This window comes from Maylandia zebra, linkage group LG18, assembly GCF_041146795.1.
Source record: "Maylandia zebra isolate NMK-2024a linkage group LG18, Mzebra_GT3a, whole genome shotgun sequence".
NCBI classification, from domain to species: Eukaryota; Metazoa; Chordata; class Actinopteri; order Cichliformes; family Cichlidae; genus Maylandia; species Maylandia zebra.
The window spans coordinates 28,226,387-28,249,343 of NC_135184.1; the positions used below are offsets into that span (position 1 = coordinate 28,226,387).

At 40.6% G+C, this 22,957-nt stretch overlaps 1 protein-coding gene across 1 annotated transcript; it reads right to left on the bottom strand.

Moving 5' to 3' along the window:
- Window positions 1-28: 28 nt before the first annotated feature.
- On the bottom strand, window positions 29-22,957 carry LOC101468532 (vasoactive intestinal polypeptide receptor). The gene is made up of 13 exons (XM_004565369.3): window positions 22,773-22,957; window positions 21,399-21,492; window positions 20,312-20,425; window positions 11,702-11,808; window positions 11,529-11,626; window positions 10,299-10,425; window positions 5,370-5,523; window positions 4,176-4,236; window positions 3,660-3,726; window positions 3,487-3,578; window positions 3,136-3,265; window positions 2,538-2,579; window positions 29-2,421 (listed from the first exon to the last, which is right to left on the bottom strand). The coding sequence occupies exons 1-13, from the start codon at window positions 22,830-22,832 to the stop codon at window positions 2,230-2,232; spliced, it is 1,338 nt and encodes a 445-aa protein (XP_004565426.1). The 5' UTR covers window positions 22,833-22,957; the 3' UTR covers window positions 29-2,229.

The window sequence follows — 22,957 nt, forward strand, 5'->3', positions numbered from 1 at the left end:
CAGTGCATGAACAATGCTGGAGCCGTCCTCACAGTGCAAATGATTTTATTCAACTTCATTAAACATTTTGTTCAATAACGTATTTACATGGCAACACAAGAGAGACACTGTCAACTTTACACTGACAGTAAGCAAATATCACGAGTAAGGAAGTACTTTCAAATGTAAACACTTATTTCCAGTTGACACCTGAGCACTAAAGAGCATCACCGTAAAACTCACAAGAAACCAACTCTTTATCCACATCACTAGCTCCCTGTCTGAGGTACTTTTAGGTTAGCTTTACCTCAGTTTCAGTTTACAACACACACACACCACAAAAACTGGAACTAAAATAAGCACCAGCATGACTCTGACGGAATCTGACGCCGAACATGTAAGCGTACAAAACTATTCTGCAGAAAATGCGTGGGCAATGTAAACGTGACGCCAACAATTGTGATGTCTTTTAGCTTTATAAATTGTCAGTGAGCTCCAAAGCCAGGCAGGCGGTGCTCAGCGCTAGCATTTATGTAAACGTGCTCCCCGTAACAGCAGGTGAAATGTTTACCGTGTTAGTCTCACATCTCTCAATTAGCACTAAACAGAAACGACAGCTGAAGCTATAAGTGTTGCCTATAATTGGCCACAAATTAACTAATTTGGCAAAATAAATACTTTGACCTGATTATGAAGAACGCTGAGTAATCATGTTGTTACAACCTGAGGGAAACGTGAATGTCTCAACTAATTTTGATGTACAAGGGGTGATTTTGTTTTTCTAAAACTCCTCGCTCATTTACATTGTATTAATCTCTGTTTTAATACATTATTAGGACCGTAGTCAGCTGAGTGGCAGGTCGGTGCCAACAAACTCTCTGCCAGGCCTCACCTCAGCTCATTCAAGTCACTGAAGTGGACGTCTACACCGTGTCTGTGCTGTTGCACAAAGTTCTAACAGACAGTCCAAGAAGTTTCGGTGTATGATATCCTGTTATTATATTTGTATGCCTAACATTCATTTTTATGCATCTCTCTGTGTTATGCATCCACGCGTTTTACAAATGCAACTTGCTAGCAAAGCTTGCTTGCATTAGTTAATAATCCTTGTGTAAATATGGTCACTTCTACCTTCAAAAACCCAACATTGCAACAGCCACAGTTAAAGTTGACACTTCAGAACAGGAGTTCACAAACCCACAGGCGATGTCACGGTGGCCCCCTCCATCTTTTATATACAGACTATTGTGTGGGACCAGTGGGAAAAGTCTGGGATCCGTGAGCATGCCGATTCATGTTGTAAGTAACAAGATATTTTACAGCTAATGAAAACTTTGACCTGCTTGTCTCACTAGAGAAATAAAATAGATGAATACATTTAAAATAAATGCAGCGGAATAAACTATCCATGCAATCCAGTTAATGGAAGTAAGTTGTTGTTACTGCGTATTTATTTACAGTCTTGTAAGTTGTGGATTAATAGAATACAGCTGGTCCATCTGTTATCTGACTGCGCACTCAGACAAAAACTAAAAGCCTCTGTAATCTGAACTGAATTTCACAAGCAGAAGATTCAGTCTCTCCTCTGGAATGTTAGCTGGCAGTAATTCAGCAGAGTATCCCCTGAATAAAACTGTCATAGGCAGCATTAGGAACCTCCATTGCACTGCCTGTGCTTTAGATTCACAGCAGCCTGACACAGTCAATAAAGCTGCTTCCATTGTTCCCTTAAGCAACATGGGCCATTAGTGGTTGGAGACCTCCTCTGTCACACACCCTTTTGATAAACATCTTGCAGCTTGTCTCTGGTGTTATTGGTCAGAGGACATTGAATTCACTTCAGTGTCCATGAGGGTTAAGAAGAGCTTTCTCTTTGCACGTTACTGTCATTATTGTTACACTGAGGACCAACTTTTTATAACTTGCCTGTAGCCTTTTCCAGTTCCAGATATCAACAAAGCACTAATATGCAGTATGAGCCCATCTGTACATATTTCCACATGACATTGGCTTTCATACAAATATCAGAAACCAGATTGTTGGTGCAGACCTCCCTAACCAAAGGCCTCTCATTACAGCGGTTTTACCTTTCAATTCTGGCAAGAAAAATTCAGTCTCACTCAATTTTTGACAGGCAATCGCTAAAAATACTCAGTAACCAATATCGATCCTGTGGCAACAGCGTATGCGAGCCACACATTCAGTGCCTAAGGATTTAAATCAAAGAGCGACAGTAACTTTAACTGGATATCAGATGGACGAGAGGCGCTCCTGACACGCAGATGTCCGGCGTGTTGTGGGGCTGCATTTGGTCATCATGGTGATCTGGGTGCTGAAGTTGTTGCCGTTGCTGCCCATGGAGGGCTGCTGGTACTTAGTATCAGCACCCAGAAACCTCTGCAGCATCCACCTGCGCCACTTACGCTTAATCTCCGACTGCACCTGCAGGACAAGCAGAGAGGTAGACAAACAGAACGAGGAGCATCGTTAAGCAGGCATGAAACACAGGATTTAGCTAATTTATCTCAGAGAGCTTTTTTTTGTTAGAATTTACTCACCTCTCCATTTAGAAAGCAGTACAAGACAGCAACCACAAAACCCTGTTGAAGAGATGGGAAAAAACACACACACACACACTCCGCCCTGTAAGAGCTGTTGTTGCACATAAATATAAGTATGATCGCACAGCTGGGGAAACACTCAAAATACTTGCGTATGAATAATGATGGTAAAATGACGACCAACTTCAGGCTCAGACAGCAAGTTTATCATCCAGATCCCCTGGGAAATGTTCCCAGGAGATATCACTTTGAACTACAACGGTTATAAATTGAGAAAAACTTTCCATTGCACAGCTTCCATCACTGCACTTTGCTCTCAGAGTTTACTTTCAATTTAATGCTCAGCAAACGAGCAAACTCGTTATTCAAGCGTACAAAGTTAAACATGTCAGCAAAACCAAGCATTCATTTGCTCCATCTGACAAACTATCTTCATAAAACTTTGCAATCAAATGAAAGGATGTCCACTTGCGGCAGCGGTTTCGTCTAAAACACAATATTTCAAGCATAAAATCCGCACATTCATCTATAAGTAGTGCTGCCTGCTTCTGTGCACCATTTGGAAAGTGTTGCAGACTTAATGCAGGGACGTTACCTGAAATGACCCGAGAATAAGATCGAACACCATCCTCACTTGTGGGTGAATGTCATCGGGGATGAAAGCAAAAATAATGTAGTTTATGCCAAAGAGAGGAATCAACAACAGAGTTGATTTAGCCAGTCTCCTAAAAACATGAGATGGGAGGAAAAAAAAGTAAAGAGAAAGCTCATGTTCAGCCGTGTTAAGGTCCACAAAGGCCAGAGTCGAGTATCTGTCACTGTGCAAGAGCTTAGTCAAAATAAAAACCTAACAGCAGCAAAATTAATTAAATTAGCATCACCTGATAAGAAATGACTGCAACCTGCACTATGATCAAGATGCTGACATTTTGCACTGAATACCTACGAGTATTGATTGGACTCCTTTCTTCCAATGTCTGGGCAATTCATCTTCTGCCGTAAAATCCGGATGATACAAATGAAGAGGAAAAAGTTCACCTGCCACGAAAGTAGCAGACTGGTTAATTTTGCATTAAGCTGAGATTGGAATGTTACTCACAAAGAGCTGCACTGACTCACAAGTATGGTGATTAAAATGGGGGTTTTGATGATCCACCAAGGGCCGTCATCAATTGTCTCCCAGCATCTGACAGGAAAAAAGGAAATGCAAACAAGAAGTTCTCAATAAGAGATCATAAAAAAACATCACTGGACTGTAAATAGAGGCAGCAAAATTGCTCCGAAGACCAGCTGTTAATCTTTGTAATGGATGAAAGAAGAGGAGCTTTGACTTTTCATGAAGACTTCTTAAAGAAATTACATGAAAGCTGACTAAGAGTTTGTTCATACCAAATATTGAAAATCATTACAATGATACAAACTCTGGTTTCTTCTTATATTTCCATGGATGTATGCACGCTTCAAAAAGTCGCTGCACTTATTTTCAGAGCAAAATCTAAAGTATGGCTCAAGGCTTTTGCACAGAACTGTAATTCTAATATCTGCATCAGTATTGGCTAAGACTTTCACAATCAGTGCATCCCAAATGATAACTTCACTTTAATCAACAAGAAAACATGATGAAGATGAACTCACCCAGGGTGATCTAAAAAAGCCTTCGTTATCGCCCACGCTGAGATAAAGATGGTCGGAGCCCCTGCAGACAAATTACAACACAAACAGAATTACCTCTAAGTTATTTCAACATTAAAATGATCTCTGTTTCTCAGAGAGAAATGATCAGCTCTGTGATTTATTTTATAGATTATTTTATATACTTATTTATTTATCTGTACCACATTTGGGCATGAGCACACTGTTAATCTTATGAATGCGTTTACAGCTGAAGCAATATTGCTTTTTAGCTATGCTTATCATTCTTAACACGACTCATGTGTGCTCTGTGCCAATACTGATTCATCCTGGGTATCTGTGGGAAAGGCTTGTTTCCATTTTCCTGCTTGCAGACACAACATTTCAAGCCTATTTCTAGATTTATTTCACTGTGAAGGGAAAATAAATATTGTTGAATATATACGTCAAAGGCAACTGAAGGATCAAAAGGTAAAATATTTTCAGATTTTAACTGAAAATAAGATGAAACTCCTCAAAGGTTCCACCTAGCAACTTTTTTATGAATATATGAATTTTGATGAAAGCAGGGACCAAATTGCTGTTGAAATTGAAATATAGCAGTTCAGGTCTACTTGTTTGATCTCTAAGTTCAGCAAAGAATTTAATTTATTTATATGTTACGTTTGCCATACATACATAAAGCTATTTGCCTTCCAAAAGCATTGCTGGACTCTTTGACTGAATTCTAACAATGAGGACGGGTGCCAGCCGCCTGTTGCTGCTAAACTAAGGAAAACTCATTCATGTGCAGATTGAAAGTTCAGTATTTCTCTGAAGCAGCTGCATGTATTAAACCTCTTTTACATAAAATAATATATACTCCAGTTCCCTCCCATAGTCCCATGATATGCATGTTAGGGTAACTGATGAGTCTAAGTTGGCTGCAAGTATGAAAGTGTGAATGATTTCTGTCTTGGCCCTGTGAAGGCCCAACTGCCAGTCCAGGAAGTATCCAGCCTCTTGCCTTATGCCAGCTGCAATAGGCTTCAGGACGGATCCAGTGGTTGTAGTAAAGACTAATGAAGGCATTCAGGTTGCCTGATGGCTGCACTGACACTACAGACAAATGGACACATCCGATCCCCTTGCAAATGAGATTCTGAGAGTGACCTGTAAGCCTACTCATCAATAACTGGCATGAGAGCTAACACTTACCCCACCCAATGAGGATGTACCACCAGAAGTACTTTCTCTCAGAGAAGAAGGACACAGCTAACAAAGCATGAAGATAGAGGCCCTCCACAAGCAGCCAGAAGTAACTGGCCATGACCCCGTAGTGGAACAAAACCATCACTGCCTTGCATCCCACCTAAAAAACATTAACATGTTATTGGCTTTACCAGAAATGTGCAAATGAATGTAGATACATATATAAATCTATTTCCATTTAAATGATTCAAAAGGTTACTTGAGGACGTTTTTAGCAAACTAATCCCAAGGGCACAAAAAATAGCAATTAAAGGTCAATACACATGTGCTATCTTGTAGTTGGGCTGATTATACTGACAGAGTATTTGACCATTTAGATCTGTAATCTGCAGTAAATGTAACTGAAATCCAAGTTTAAAGCTCCTTGCTGCAATATTAGGAGAAACCACACTGACCCACTGCAATGTCTGCACCATAACTTAAAACTCCAAATGGGAAAATGTTTTCAGGCAAATATTGTTATTGAGTTAAACAGAACTAGAAGAAGCCTAAAATTCCACTCTCACTATCAAGACGGCCTAAAGTTGTTAATCAGCTGAGCTAAGCAAACAACTTAAGGTTAGAGAGCAGGAGCAGGACAGACGGAACAACTGACGGAAAAAGTGTGGACTTTATACCAGTTTTTAAATTGTGTTGATAGGCCACGTAAAACCAGAGTTATGATAAAAATATGCAATGTTTGGTTTTTTCCTGAATACTGTCGTTGTTTATATTTACTGCAGGAAGAAACGGTAAAAACAGCATTTTATAAGGAAAACGCTTGAAAGCACTCTCCGCCTGTGAGCAAAAACAAAACCAAAAAAACCCCCACTCTTTCCTATTGGTGGAAAAATGTACCATGTCGACCAATCAAAAAATGATATGGCAACATGGCATTTTGTTGTTTAGGAAGGGGGGAGTTTTAGGAGTGACGGCGGTGTTTTGAGATGTGAGAGATTTGCGACGTTTAGCGCAAATCTTGTGTAGTTAGTGTGTAGTCAGTGTGTAGTGTAGTCAATAGTTTTGTTGTGTGTGTCAGAACAATGAGGCGACTGCTGAGTGTTACAGCAGTGATACATCTCCTGTTGTCAGGCCTGCAGGTATCAGGCTGTTGTTCTCCTTTATCTCATAGTGGACAGAAATTATTTTTGGAGTGGCACAAATAATTTGTGTGGCATCAAATTTGATGCAGAACAGCTGATTGTTCTGTAAATAGTTTGAAATGTTTATTTTTTAAAAATTGCCTTGACTGCATTTTTAGGTAAACAGCTGCAAAACACTTTGTTTGCATAACTCAGTTACTTTTTTGAAGAAGTAACTATATAATTAATTGCCCAACATTTGTCATTATTTACTGTATTTTGCAGACAGAGAGTTACAGGACTCTCTCTCAGACCACAGACTCATTCTCATAATACTGGTCAGAGCTTTATTTTAAAAAAAGAAAAGAAAAAAAGAAAGTTTTGTTTTCAAGATTTTCTTTTGTTTTTTTTAATTTTCATTGTAAGTGGGCTAAAGCAGGTAATTAAAAGTAGTCTAACATAAATGTAAATGCTGTAATTTGATTATTTTAATAAACCATGTAACTTGGATGGATTCGATGCTGGCGTGACCACAGTGCACACGTCTAATGTTGCTCACAGTGGTCCAAGGGACCGCTCAGGAGGTTTGTGTGTTCGCTCAGACACATGAAAAATTAGAGGGAACATTGGTTATACCTCACAACATAAAGCACTTTCAGCTAATGATTGTGAATTGCAGCTATTGCTAAAAGCATATAATTGAGCAGGTGGCAGAGTGGAGTACCCACACAAGAAAGATGACATCACAACAAGATTTGTAAGCCGATCCATAATGTGTTAGATTAGCTTTTGAGACGAATAAACAGGAAGCACACGTGGGTGCCTGGACCATTATTTCCAAAAGTCTCAGTTTTGTCCTGCTGCATGCACACTTGAACAAGGTTTCAAAACTAAAACCAGCATTGTTTGCAGAAGTGTCCTAAGATGCTTGTATTAGATATCAAGTTTAAAATAAATCCTTTTTACTGTGGAATTTGCCTTATTGTACAGCAGCAACATATGGTTCAATTCTGATGGCATTATTTACTTAACTTTTCGTTCATATCACGTTAAACACGGCTGCAGAGATGTATTTTTTACCTAAAACATTCACACTTTAAAGGTATATCCAGAGGAAATGCATTGACCTTTAAAAAGATGAGGACAACATAACAGACTAGACATTTTAAACTAGCCAGGCCAGTTTTAGTCCCCGTGGGCCAAGCTAAAAAAATTATAGGATTTGTTTTCTTGTTCAGAACAATGTGAATATTTAACATATTTAACAGACAAAGTACTGTCAGTGTAAAACATTACACAGAACCAGCCTCTCTAACGCTGTCAGGGAGCTTCTGTTCCACTAACATCAGGGTCATTCTCACTTATCTAAGATAAACAATCACACTTGATACACATTAAATGCATATGTTTGCAACTTAGTTTTATTTCAGTGTTATCAAACTATACTGTTGTTCTATTATTTTTCCACGTTCTTCATTGTTATCAAATGTAACATTGCTTGGTACTCTCTGTCCTGCTGGGTTGACGTTATTGGCCCACTCTTCTGTGCAACATTGCTTCAGTTCATTGAAGTTTGCAGGCATTCATTTATGCACAGCTCTCTTAAGGTCCCAGTAGTGCTGTCAGGGTCCTTATACACTGGTAGGATCACGAGAGGATGGGGATTAGTAATCTTTGGTTTCACCCTGGTTTATAACCATGTTTCGGTTTCTGTTTTGCATTTGTAGCTCTCTAGTTCTTCTGGGTTTATGATTTCTAGTTCTTAGATTTAGTTCTGCCCTCGGGTTTATTCTCTTGTTCCCCAGTCAGTCATGTGTCTGAGTGTACGTGTCGTATTTTCTGTTTTATTTTCATAGTCTGTGTCCTATGTCAGTGTATCTAGTTTTGCCTTCCCTCGGATGGATGACTGAGAACCTTCACAGACATCTTCCCTCGTCTCATTATGTCTGATTTGCCCCAGCTGTGTTTTTTTCCTGCTCTCCATCCTCTCGTGATCCTCCTGTGTATTTTAGTCCTCAGTCTTCCCCTGCTTGTTGTCACGTCGTTAACCTTCACACACCTCCTCAGTGCTGTGCGTTTCCTCTGTGTTCCTAGTCTCCGTAGCTCCTGATTTCTAGTTTAGGTTTCTTGTTTTCCAGTTCCTTGAGTCCTGAGTTTGTTAGCTCTAGTTATTATGCTTCGCTTTTTGTTTTCTGTATTCGAGATTTTTCCCAGGAATAAAGCTGCGCGTTAAGTTTAACCCTCCGTCTGTGAGTCCTGCATTTGGGTCCTCCTTCCTGCCTGCCCCACAGCACTAACCATGACAAGTGCATTTCAGTCAGGTTGAGATCTGAACTGTAATTATTGAAACCTTTTCTTTTTCTGCCATTCTGTTGTAGATTTGTTGCTCTGCTTGGGATCATCATCCTGTTACATGGTCCAGTTTCAGCCAGGCTTCGGCTGTTGGCCTCACATCTGAGTCTAGAATACTTTGGCATACAGAGGAGTTCATGGTTGACTCACAGGTCCTGTGGCTGCAAAGCGAGCCGAAATCATAATGCTTCCTCCACTTTGCTTGACAGTTGGTTTTTAAAAGAAAGAGGCTTTGTCCTGACAATACTTACAAACCCTGGTTCAGTCCTTTTCTAAATATACTGTCATGAACTTTAACATTTAACACACTAACTGAGGTCTATTGAGTTTAAAATGTAGCCCTTGGATTTTTTGCAGTTTCTGAGCATTGAACAGTCTACCTATCCATGTAATTCCTTCCTTAATTGGAAGCAGTAAGGGTGTAGTTAATTTTTCACACACTGCATCTTGCATTTTGGTTTAAATTGTATTTAATATGTCATGTTTCATATTTCTTCTTAGGTTGTATTTTAAGACCTTCTAAAGACCAGGTTTTTATAATGTCCTGAAATGACATAATTTAAACAGGACATATTTTCAATTTATGAGGTCTGTCTATAGTTAGTTATCCACATAAATGAAGTGGTGACACAACATTTGATTTGTTTCCAGGGTTAGATTAAAACTAGGAATGTGTGTTCTTGCAACTCTCTGTGTTATTTTGCACGAGGTTTTCCGCTTTCACCCCAACTGTATTTTTACAAGCTAAGCAGTGCGCCTTACACCAAGTAAACAAAAGTTTACTCCTTTTGTTTTTGCTTTTTCACTGAGGAGTTTAGAAATCTGTGAGATATTTAGCAGCTGTGTTTAGGTCAGGGCAGCCGGTGTACCCTGAAGGAGAAATGTCTAAACTCAGCCATTAAGCAACAGCACTTAGTGATATAGTAAAGCGGGTGATTTATAGCGAGTTGATCCAGTCCTCTCTGGTAATAAAGTGGCAAGAAAGCAGCACTAACATTGGTGACTTGATCAATCACATAAGAGGGAGCAATGCCACATCTAGGAGCTTATCTAAATACTTAACTTATCAGTTATGACGTTGTGGCATGTTGTGGTAATAAAGTCAATACAGCACTCTGAATGTGATTTATTGACAAAGCTGTCTGTAGTTCAGGCTTAATGTTCAAGTTCAGGCTTAATGTTTGGCAAACAGGAACTCTCACAACATCCTGGTGCACAGATGAAAAGGGAAACATCATTTTAAGAGCAGAAGTGCCTCGGCAAACACTGCTACACCCAGAACGCTGAGTAAACTTTGAGACAAAGCATTAAAGTCAGAGTGGGAAAGCGGCTGCTGAGCAACGATGCCGAACTTCAGTTAGGCAGAGAGGGAAATCAATTCGCGCAACCAGTTCAATAATAGAAAAATCATCCTGCAGAGCTTTCAGCAGCAAAGAGAAAGGACGGTGAACGGCGTACTCACAGATGCTTGGCAATCTGTCTCGCCGACTTCGTACAGAACCACGTCCTTGATGAAAACAGTCACAGCTTTCAGTATGAAAGACACAAACAGATGCATGTGGATGTAGTTTCTTGTGCACTGCAGCTTCCTGAAGAAGAATACAAATACACAGAAAATGAACAGGCAAAGTACTCCTAATGCATCCCGACTGGTTACAATGAATGAGCTCCTCATGTGTCTCGGAAATCATCAGAAAAAAAGCGTGTATCAAGAGAATATGCACTAGAAACTTCACTGACTTAGTTCAGATGAGCACAGAACAGATGTGCGTTTCAGCTCAGGACAGCAGCCATTCTAAGCACTTAGTGTACACGATTATCGCCTTGTAATTTCCTACCACCGTGCTCTGCTGTGCTGCTATCTAAATGTCACAATTCATTTAAACCCTGCAATTGTCATGAAAGGCTTTCTGCATGTCTCCCACTTTGGATGTAGCTTTTTCAGGGACATAATATTTATCAGGGATGCGGAGCAAGGAAACAAACAAGAACAAATCGGTGTGTAGGGGGAGAGAAGCAGGGGGTGCTGAGAAAATGTCACTAATGTAAATTCTCTCTTTTACCTGCTTTCAAACAAATACCTTCCCCGTGACACGATGACCTGGGGTGAGTTGCGTAAATGCAGCAGGACAGTTGAGCTGCGATGAAGTATCGCTCAGCTGCATGAACGCCACATCTGCACCCCGACATAAACAGCAGGCGCTGCCAACATCCTGCGTCTCCGCTCCAGGATGCAAACCCGATCGCATGTCAAAAAACCCAAAGAGTAAACACAGCGCTTGCTGTTTAGCCCGCGACACACAAACAGCCTGAAATGCAAGCACAGCCAGCTGATGTTTATTAGACGCTACACACACTTGCCACTTAAACCTGTTCTAATGATCTACGCCAACAATCACTCACATGCGTTTTTCTCCACGACCTTGTGACCTTAAGGTCAGGACAGAGCATACAGTGAATAACAGATGCTCATCTAAGTGATCTGACTTCACGGTTTGACTTGGTGACTGCTTGCACCCACCCACATTTGGACGACTTCTCCCACTTAATCCAGTTACATTGCTGTTTAAAAAGACTGTAAGACCTCAATAAAATGCAGGAAATGAGAGATCGACGGGGTTTTCTTGCTTTAATAGGTGTTTGATTGTCTTTATGTGGGAACATTAAGCAGTGTTACGATGGATCACCTTACCGGAAGAGACACAATATGACGATAGCAACTGTCAGAGAGATGAGCGACACGCTGTGACCGATGGTGTATCCCACTTTGATGGCGTGGAAGAATATCTCCTGTAACAATACGTTTCAGTACACAGGTCATCAGGTGTGGGACATTTCACTTAAAGTTCCAGTTGCCACACTTACTTCATGGCTATCCATGGTGGTGTTGGGATTATATCCACAGTCTGCTATGTAGGAGTCCATGCTGACTGAGGTCCAACCATCTGCAGTGCAGGTCTTTGACAGGTTACCTAATGAGCAAAGGGACAGAGGAACAACACTGGAAATTATTGATATTTCTTTACGCCGCTCTTCCTGCTATCCTTTAACAGTACAATAAAGTGCTTGTTGAGATGGGAGTTGTAAGAGCTGCAGGGCAGACATACCACTGCATTTAATTAAAACATGCTGAGACTCATGTCTCCCTGGAATACACCCAAATAATCAAAGGAAACAGAATGAATGACTGAAGAGGCTCAGCCGCCCAACTGGCTCAGAGATGCTGAGGCAATTCCCATGTGCACTTGCTTCCATCTGTTTCTTAATTATGTGAAGGCTGTACACACAAACACCAGGTGGCCATCAATCAAGCAGGGATATTTTGGTCTGTTCTGCCCACAGAGGGCAGAGGTGAAAGGAGCATTTAGACTGACAATTAAAAAACTGCATGACCAAAATACAGTGTTGCAGATTTGCGGTAACAAAAGATAGAACTTTTTAAAATTAAGTGTAGAGTCAAACTTGCGAGAACAATGAAGTAAATGAAATTACAGCGAGATAAAGTAAAGCTTTTTGGGTTAAAGCTGAGTCCAGTAGTTGTCCGGAGTAGCGTACAGCAGGCCAGAGATTTTCTGTATTGGAAGTGCTGAAGATTAGATATGTCTGTAGACATAGATATGTATGTCCTGCTCTACAGGAGAATGGAGCTTAGCTTCGTCACTGCGAGCCTCCAAACATCAAACCTATTTGAGCCTAAACAGAAACACATGAAAGGCAGTCCTGCTTGTGTATTAATCACCAGAGGATGTGGTATAAAACAGATGAAAGAGGCAAAAGTGTGGGCCATAGTCAGGGGTTAAAGTGGGCCTGCATTTTTATATGTTTGTTTTATTATTATTATTATTTTTGGCACAACACTGGAACAACTGCAGGTGTCGTTAAGTTATGTTTGTGGTACTTCAGCATCTAGCTAGCCCCACAGAAGTGATCTTTTTTAATTCTCAGGTAATTTCAAATCCAACGCTGCTATCAGCTCAACAAACATCAGCAAACACATAAACTGTTTGTGTGCAGTTTGTCTCACAGTGTGTTGCTAGCTAAAGGTCCAGTATTCCTGTGCTGTATTTTACAGGGAGAGAAAAGAAAGAGCTAACTTCACTCAGAGATGGAGACAGATAAGAAAGACAGAACAGGAAAGGAAGAAGAGGGGTTAAAGATAAGGACTGATCAGTGGTGTTTGATAAACTGGAAATTTAAAGCTTACATGTAAGTTCTCACATTTTTAAATCAGATATCTGGTCTGTACACATGACATTACGTTTTTTCATATTGTGAAACCTGCTGCAAAACAAACTGACGTAGACTCGCTGTGTTATTTAAAGGTTGCATGAAAATCCTCTGCAGAATAAACAGGTTAGTTTGCTGTGAGGGGTTTAAAGTAAAGAACAGTGTGTGACTGGTGCACAGTGGCTGTGGTTTCATGGTCAGAGTTAGGTTACATAAAGTGCAGCAGAGATGAATCTGAAGTTAAGCTGATGATGCTGAGATTCATTCAGCGAATTTCACCTTCATACCAATTTTATACCTTCTAGAAAAAAAGACAGAATACACACTGTACTGTCAGTGTCGAGGATGGAAATCAGCCAAGACAACTCATAAAACATCTGCTTACATCCAGTTGAAGCAGCAGATCAGCTGATCACAGCCTGTACACTAAGAAAATCTACTGGAGCTCCCAATAGAAATTATTGTGATTTATGATTCTTTTCCCCACACTGAGGCAACTGATTTCAGGGTTCCCCACATGCTGAATCCTCCCATTTAACCTCTTTCATGTTTAGAGGCAACGTCACCCTCTACAATGTAAGAAACACAAAATAGAGCTGTTTTTTCATTTTCTTTCTTTTTCTCTGCTCATGTTCTACTTACCTGATTCAAGCTTTATTAGAATTCAAATTTAGACTGGAATAAAGTTTATATTCACATCTACTAATATTATTTTATTTTTACAATGATAGAGCACAAGGTTCAGATAGTGTTGCACAAAAATAAGTGGTAGAAATGTTCTTCAAGGAGCTACTTTTCACTTTCTTACTGTGAGTACGTTTAAGAGGCTTTCTGGAGTATTTTTAACACTAGTATCTGTACTTCTACGTAAGTATAGAAAGTCTATACTTTTGCAAATCTGCTTAGCTGAGTGCAGGACCCTGCACAGATAAGTGGAGCTCTGTACAGTACAGGTCAGACCTCAGTGCTAGGCAGATTACAGCAGAAAGTTTCTATTTCCGAAGTTTTGTGGAAAAACAAAAGCAAAAACAATTGAAAAGGCCTCTTTTTGGGTCCTATTTACGTCCTCTACACTTGTTGCATATGTAATAGAAAGGCAGAATATGTGGCATATGATACAGAGAGGATTTAGATTTTTACAGTGTGACGAAAGCTAGAAATGGATCCATGAACTAATTAGACCTGAAAACTCATGTCCCTCCCTTCATGAGCGTCTAATCTTGAAGCATGGATTGACTGCTCTGTGCTTTTTGTTCAGTCTCTTATTATGTCATACTTCTTTCCTCATCTCCCTTCCTACCAGTAAAGAATGGAAGCTCCGTGATCTGGTGACAAATTAATCCACGTCCTGAATGCTGCTGTGGAAATCAACATGTAGGACATTCCACACATTGCGTAATCGTATCACTCCGCAGCCGCTATCAAATCAGCACCGAGTTGGGAAATGACCAACAAGCCAAAGTCATAGAATGTATTTGGCACCAAAATTTGGTTCGCTCACAAATACCTGAGCAGCGTAATGCAGAGAAGATGGAGGCTTAGCTTCCTCAAACAACATGACAAGACACAAAGGCGAAGCTAAGCCCCTGCTGTTTCAGCCCATGCCACCACTGGATTTAGCCTGTTTGAGGGATTGCCAGAAGAATGCTTTCATCATTCCCCAAAACATGACTGCAAGGATTTTCAGTGTTCAAGTTCATCACCCCATAATCATTTTTATTTTCTTTTTACTTCTTGGCTTTTCCCTCCAGTATTGTACAGTCAAAGCCTTATCCTATCTAAGTATATCCAAATGTTTGATCCATAGTATTATTATAAATCAACTTCATGTCAAATTCACATTGCAGCATGTAGGTGAACCTGTTGACAGCTGGGCACTCTGTCATTCTCAGCCTGTAGAGAGGGTGAGCGCTATTAAAAGAGATGAATGGCTGCATGTTTGTGTTAGATCTGCTAGGTAAAGAGTTCATGAGAATGGCAACTCTGTCTCAACTAAATTTATGACCCCGAATCTCTATGGCGCCATGTTTCGCAATGCTTGTTTTTGTGTGTGAGGCTTATAAAATGAATAGCTCGGGATGTGTCAATACCTTCAGTCTTTTGCAACGATTCTCAGGAGTGAGGTTAAATTAGACTTCATGACATTCTGTGAAACACGCTTACAAAGAAGAATGTATGCATCGTGTGTCTGTAACCTGCCGAGGCCTTAAAGAGCTTTCGACAACTAAATAACAGGAAAAATACACAGTGGTTCAATGACGTAAACCTTTTTTTTCCTGCTTTCTTGCACAGAAAGTGATGCACGTTCATCATCACTTCAGTAGTCCTTCTTTCATGACCTGAATGTAGACCAGGTTTAACCATCAGACACCTGTGCTGATAAGGTGATTTGCTGCATAATTGATATGGTCCACATCAATGCAGCACAACACTGCACAGAGGGGGCTGTTGATCCTGTAAACCTCCTGACATGTCTGTGAAATATGCCTCCTCTGACTTCAACCCCACAGATCCAGTGATTCTTCATCTGCCCCGTCTTTTCCCTGGAGTGCTATCCGCTCTCATATCATACTATCTCCCATCTGGGCCACATAACAGCTTCCCACACAACCTTTCTTCCCCTTACTGAGTGTTCATGTAGCTGATATTTACTCGATGGTACAAAATGTTCTAATGTACCCTGCATATTCCGCAAGTACTGGCTAGATTACAGCTATAGGACCTCCTTTCCAGGTTCAGTATATGATACAAGCAGTGTTTTCATTAACAAGTACGAGTGCAGGTGCGCTACACCTGTGGCAGCTCGTTTATTTTGTTCTCCACCTTTTTTAAATGTCAGGTGTTATATATATATATTTACAGTATATGCAGCTGCTGACAGGGTAAGACTTTTGGCACACCCATCAAATATTAGCAAACATACCTCAACGTCTGTTCCAGACTGTTGGACAACATTTCAGGAAACCTGCAATTCAACCCGGAGATGGTAGCAAGACATCGCACGCCATTATCCGGTTATAGAACCGGATAATGGCTCTGGGGTTAAATGTGGGCGTAGCAAATATGCTGTACTGAAAAGTGTCCTGTACATTCCCAAAGACAAGCAGTGCACATAGAACAGAGCTGAGACTATGTACCATTATGAAAGTGGGTAATACATGGGTGGATTCATATGTGTTGTTCAGTCTGGATTTTCATTATTTGATCCTGTTGACCAAAACAATTCACTTTTATGATATTATTATTACATCTATACATCTATCTATACAAAATATCCAAAAGTGCTATTAGTCAAATTCATCTTTAATTAACGACTGAAGTGCACTCGGAGCAGGGGAGTCAGGATATTATGGGTAGTACTAACATGATATCAAATTTGAATTTTCAAATATTATGTTTACTGGTGTAGACTGACCATGCATAACATTATGAGCACTGACATCATCATTCATAAAGTGAATAACACTGGTCATCTATTCTTCGTGGCTCCTGTTAGTAGGTGGGATATATTAGGGAGCAAGAGAACATTTTGTCCTCAAATCGTAAGGATTTGAGTGAGTTTGACAAGGGCCAGATTATGATGGCTAGACGACTGAACGTCAGAACATCTCCAAAAGTGCAGCTCTTGTGAGGTGTTCCTGGTCTGCGGTGGTTAGTCTCTTTCACAAGTGGTCCAAGGAAGAAACAGTGGTGAACCTGCGACAGGGTCATGGATGACCAAGGGTTATTGATGCACGTGGGGACAACAGATGACCTACGGAAGCTCAGACTGCCCAAAAAGTTTATGTTGGTTATGATAGAAAGGTGTCAGAATACACAGACATCAGTCGTTGTGTATAGGCTGTAAACTGCCAACAATGGCCACGCGAGCACCACAACTGGACCATGGAGCAATGGAAGAAGGTGACCTTAACTGAATAACTTTCTTTTACATCACGTGGATGACTGATACGTGTGTGTCGCTTACCTGGAGAACACCTGGAACCAGGATGAATTATGGGAAGAAGGCAAGCCAGCAGATGCAGTATGATGGTTTGGGCAATGTTCTGCTGGGAAACTTTGGGTCCTGACATCCATGTGGATGTTACTTTGACACGTACTACCTATCAAACCATTCTTGGAGACCATGTGCACCCTTTCATGGAAACTGTATCCCCTGATAGCTGTGGCTGAAAGCAGAAATGGTTCAGGAATGGTTTGATGAGCACAACATGTTTGAGGTGTTGACTTGGCCAGATCTCAATCCAAACTAGCATCTTTGGGAGGCGCTGGACAAACAAGTCTGATCCATGGAGGCTCCAGCTCACAACTTACAGGACTTAAAGGATCTGTTGCTAACGTCGATGGTTCAGGGTTGTTTTGGCAGCATAAGGGGGACCAACACAATACTAGACCGGTGGTCATAATGTTATGTCTGATCGGTGTATAGCGTCTCCTTTAGTGCTACAACTCGGCCACTATGTTCAAAATATAGAAGGGAGAGGTTTATTCATATGTTTTCACTGTCTTATCAGCAGCAGGAGCTGAGCTAACGGACCAACCACAACTTTACAAACACGAATAAATCAAGAAAATATTATTTTTGAAAACAAACAGCTCAAACATGCAGCTTTGTTGTTACCGCCAATAAATATTACACAAAGCGTGGTAAATTTAGCCACTGCAAACTTCTTCTTTTTTTATGATTAGCATAGCTTTATAAAGAGCCACACCTGGGATTTTACAGCTATGGCTGTTTGTACCTGATACATTTCTCAAGGCTCCAATTTTAAATTAAAGCCCCTTTGCCAGTCAACTACAAATAAACATCTCCATCAACTCTTACTTCGTGATTAACTGAGGAGACGCTACGTGGCGATTATTGACAAATGGAGATGTTGAGGAAACTCGAAGGGGTACATTCCCAGGAACTACTGTACAGACATGGTGCAATTCAGCCAGAAAATTCCCAGGATAGTGTTTTCCTTTACAGATAATTAGCACAACTTCCCTGTTAGGCTTTCACCAAATAAAGAACAAATAACCAGTGTGGCTCTTTAATGAGTGTATGGCGTCTACATGGGAAGTTGTTATCTTGTTTCCTGCTACTGTTTTGAATTTTATTGTATTATTTATGATATTCAAGATGTGGTGGTAGAAAAGATAAGAGATTGTAGGGCCAAAATAGCATCATGAGTATGAGCCACTAGGACACTCCATAATTTCTATTTCTGGTCTCAGATATGGAGCGTGATGATACTGGCACAGGCTCAATAGCAGGGATATTTGGAACAATAAAAACAAAATGGAAGTTAAGGAGGGATCGAGATGAGCAGCACGCCAGCATCTCTCTGATTCATTTTAATATCCCATGCTTAACTCATGTTTCCATGAATACACATTTAATTTCAGGTTAATCTCAGACTCATGGATACAGACATAAAAAAGAAAAATGGCATTACAAGGCTTAGTAATCATGTGATGTACTATTTATAGGCTTTTTAAGACTGAAATTGTTTTTATTATCTTGAATGTGGCATGTTTGCCAAACTACATTAAAATTCTCAGATAGATTTGTTATTTTTTAGAGACTTTAAAGCATCTTAGCAACTAGGTGACTATTCACAGGCCACTTTATTAGATACACCTTGCTAGTACCAGGCCGGACCCCCTTTTCCCTTCAGAACTGCTTTAATTGTCAGTGGCACAAGCTGAACAAGATGCTGGGAACATTCCTCAGTGATTTTGGTCCATATTGACACCATAGCTGCTCGTGCATGACATGAATCTTCTGTTCACCTACATTACCTACTATTGATTGACATGTAGTAATGGTGGAGGGCATTTTAATACAGTGAATTCACTGTCATGTTCAAGAAACCAGTTTGAAATGATCTGAGCTTTGTGACGAGCCAAGAAAATGTCCTCCATCCCACTGTACCATCGCCAGCCTGAACTGTTGACTTGCATGTTGTCTTCACCAAATTCTGACCCTGCCATCTGAATGCTGCAGCAAAAATCAAAGCTTTATCAGACCAGGCAACATTTTTCCAATCTTCTGTTGTCCAATTTTTTCAAGCCTGTGCAAAGTGTAGTCTCAGTTTCCTGTTCTTAGCTGACAGAAGTGGCACCGGGTCTTCTCCTGCTTTAGCCCATCTGCTTTCCAGAGCGGCAATTTGTGCTTTCTGAGATTCTCATATGCACACCTTGGTTACAACAATAGTGCCATGGTGGTGGGGTGGAAAGCACTGTTCTCTCACAGAAAGGAGGTCAAAAGTTCAAAGCCACTAGCCTCTTGGGGCCTTTCTGTGTGTACCTGCAAGGATACTTTCTGGCTTCCTCCCACAGCCCCAAAACATGGTAGTTTAGTTAGAGATTCTAAATTACAATCAAGAACATTAAGAGTAAACTGGATGAGATGAAGGCAAATTATTCTTTAGCCTGAGGCTACTCTGACAACAGCCAGAAATACAAAACATAAAGGCTTTGAAATTCAAAATTGGTCAACAGGTTTGTGGCCCTGTAACATCAACCACTGCAATAAAGATCATTGACATATTACTACGTTATACACAAAGTTAGCGAATGATAGCAAACCATTGCATTCTGCAGATACTGAGTTCTGTTTCCGTCTGCATGACGAAAGTAAAACCAATATTTTCTGTCCTCTGAGCTTGATTTTGGTCTCCTGCAATTCTGGGGGAAATTTCCTCGGACTGTTTCTACGTTCTGCTACTGGGGACTGAATGGATGATAAATCTGTGCATTCATTTGCTACAGGTAACGTTTTTACTTTTATGACTTGATATTAGATTTGTTGTTTATATCAAAAGATGACTTAGAGCAGCTTTAACTCTGCTTGTAAATATTTTTTAAGTCACAGATATATTTAAGAAATCACTGAGGTGCATGTTCAGTGTTGTCCGTCTGTCTGTCTGCAAGATTACTCATCCATGAAGCTTGATGGGGAGGTGAAGCAAGTATAAAGAAACTGCCCTTTAATTTAGTGCTGATGCTGATACCTTTGCAAAAATGGGCATTTTGAGACCTTCTATAATTTCTCTATGTATTTACCAATAGGTGTCAGTGACTTTCCACCACAAATGTATGGATTCTACCATGTGCTTTCACTTTTTCTAGTCAAATAACTAAATACTAACTTATTACTGTAACCTTCTAAGAGTAAAATTAACTAATGTGCTTTTTCTCTTCTAACTCTCTTTAAAACACACACCTATATGCAACGTATATTGCAAGCTTGATTCTTACGTTCGCGATCATCCTCGGAGTGAAAGAAGAGAAATTTGGGGCAAAGGATGGTTACCACCTCTCCCACATCAGCACTGGGCCAGCAGGTGATTTTGTCCCAGATCCTACTGCAACCTAGAGAGAGACAAAGAAGGAGAGGGACCAAAAACAAGCATGTTACCTAAACTCACATGCCCAAAGATAGAGAGAAACTTAATTTTGCTCACATTTTGCTCAGTGTTTCACACATGAATCCCCTCAAGTGGGAAACAGCAGCCTGTTTAAGGTGAAGGCGGAGCACTGGCGTTCCCATGGCAGCCAATACGTGTGAGTTTAGGTCAGCTGGCATTACAGCCATGCTGGGCCCATAACAGCAGATGACCTGAGTTAACATGCTGTCACGATGACTAATAAAAAAGCTCTGTGCCCTTCGTTACACGCTGTTATTTGAATTCAACAGATCTCCGTGTCTTTCCACAGTGTGTATCCTCCCGGGATGCACAATCGGCTCACGCCACTTTCACAGCGCACCTGCTCAACAGTTTGTCGCAATGAAAAATCTCCTTACCAGGGTACATTTGCACGATTACCCTGAGGATCTGACAACATTTAAACCTATTGCAAATTTAAATTAAAAACATAATGAGAGTTTAATTACTTTTGCATTGCTTGGAAACAAACAGAGTCCCATAATGCCTCCAACAGTGTTTCAGTCACTCACAGAGGCTCTATGAAACACAACTATCTTCATGTACACACTGTGTATAATGTGCTGCAAAAAAACAAAAGCATAAAAAAACTACAGATCAGGTGAGCTTCACTGTTGCACTGTAAAAGCATTTGTTAATAGCATTTCTTTTAAATGAAAAACGGGATCAGTTTTCTCTGTAACTGAATCTGCATATGTGACAAGGGGCTGACATTAGGTGGAAAACAGTGTTCAATCATGCAAGGTGTAAATCTAAAGCCAGACGGGAGGCTTGGACAGCTTTTGTTGTCTTTGGAGTTCACTGTGTCACTTCAATCAGAGCTCACTTGTATCATTAGTGAATTAAGATGAGACAGAATAAGTAGCTCGTAGTAAACACATACGAAGCATCTGACATACCTGTTGTTCTGTTTTCAATCTGAGCCTCGCATATGATCCTCTCCTTATCGATTTCATTCATCATGTCGCACATCTGTGTGGCCACTGCAAACACCTGTGAAGAGAGTATTTGCATGTATTTTACATACTTCTCTTTGGCCAGTGGTCGCCTTTTAAAAAGTGTTAGCAGCACTGACAGGGTGCAGGTGCATGCAAAAAAAACTTCGGCACCATTTGACAAATCGTTAATCTTTAAAGGAAATGTTGTTGCAAAGTTTTTTTTCATGAACTTCAAAAAGTGAATCTTTAACTTTGACGCGTGAGATGACCCGTTCCATTATATCCCTCATTCCTCATGATGTACTGGGAATTATGAAGTGATTCGGTGTGAAATATGAGGATTTACCATTGGGACGTATACAGACCATCTGCAGGAGCAGAAGATTTACTGCTCTTACTTGGATATATGAGTCTCCTCTCTATCGCATTAATCAGTCGGTATTCTGTGGCTATTGTTAGCCATGAAATGAGCCCATAGGACTCCAGTTTCTCTCCATACAGAAGATGACTTCCTCATTTAGATTATGATTTATCTTGCACCTGCAGGCTCTGCAGCATCACTTCACCCATGATGATGGCCAGACAACAGGTTGTCATTAACCAATCAGTGCAGCCTTAAGCAAGTTGGAAAGAGGGAAACTTTCACCAGCCTAATCATCGTTCTTATTATCAAACTCATGTGCTAAAGAGCCCAACAGTCTGTGAGTTTGCACAGATGATGATGTGCAGGTGTTCTATTGTAGGGGATTTTATCTAAATTCCAGTATGATTCATACATGCTTCTCTACATTAGACAGTTTGAAGAGAATCGTGGTGAGGACCAGAGAGGCTGCAGAGGCAGACAAATGGGGCCGTTACCATGGTGTCCTGAAGGGAAACCAAGTTCATTGTTTCGCCTGGTAATGCATCTTAACCTTGGTCATAAAAGGACAATGAATGTCCCTCAATAACGATCCCAGTCAAGGACCACCGTTTTGTTTGCTGCTGAAAAGAGAAACCTGGAGCGAAGAACTATCTGAACTTGAACTTCGTTCCAAAAATTTAGGTTTAAAAAGAAAAAAAAAATAAACCCTTAAAAAAACACCCAAATTAGTCCCGTCATCCACACATGCTAAACGGAATTAAGTTGCACACGGGGGCACAGCGGTGCGCCCTGCATCCACACCTCTGGAGGACCGCATGCGTATCAGCCCTAAACCCGTTTGCTGGCTTATCGCAGTGACCTGCGTGGTCAAGCTTACGCTGCTAAATCAGGCAAGCAGCTGTGGCACTCTTGACAGCGAGCCCAAGATCAGGTCATGAGAAAAGTCAAGTTTTTAAGCGGAGTGTACTCACGGGTTCCAGCAACACGCAGGAGAACAGGAGGAAAATGCCATTTGAAAATCCCACCAACATATCCAGTGAAATATATAAACCATTAAAAAATAGTTTTAGGAAGAAAAAAAATTGGTGACAGTACAATGAGAATCCGTCCCAGGACTGCAAGAGTGCACCGGCTGGTTTTGTGCGGTCTTGCGCTC

Coding starts and splice junctions, on each gene's coding strand:
- LOC101468532 (XM_004565369.3), bottom strand. CDS start 22,832: ATGTTGGTGGGATTTTCAAATGGCATTTTCCTCCTGTTCTCCTGCGTG. Junction 21,493..22,772: donor CCTGCGTGTTGCTGGAACCC/GTGAGTACACTC, acceptor CTCTCTTCACAG/GTGTTTGCAGTGGCCACACA. Junction 2,580..3,135: donor TTATTCTCGGGTCATTTCAG/GTAACGTCCCTG, acceptor TCTCTTCAACAG/GGTTTTGTGGTTGCTGTCTT.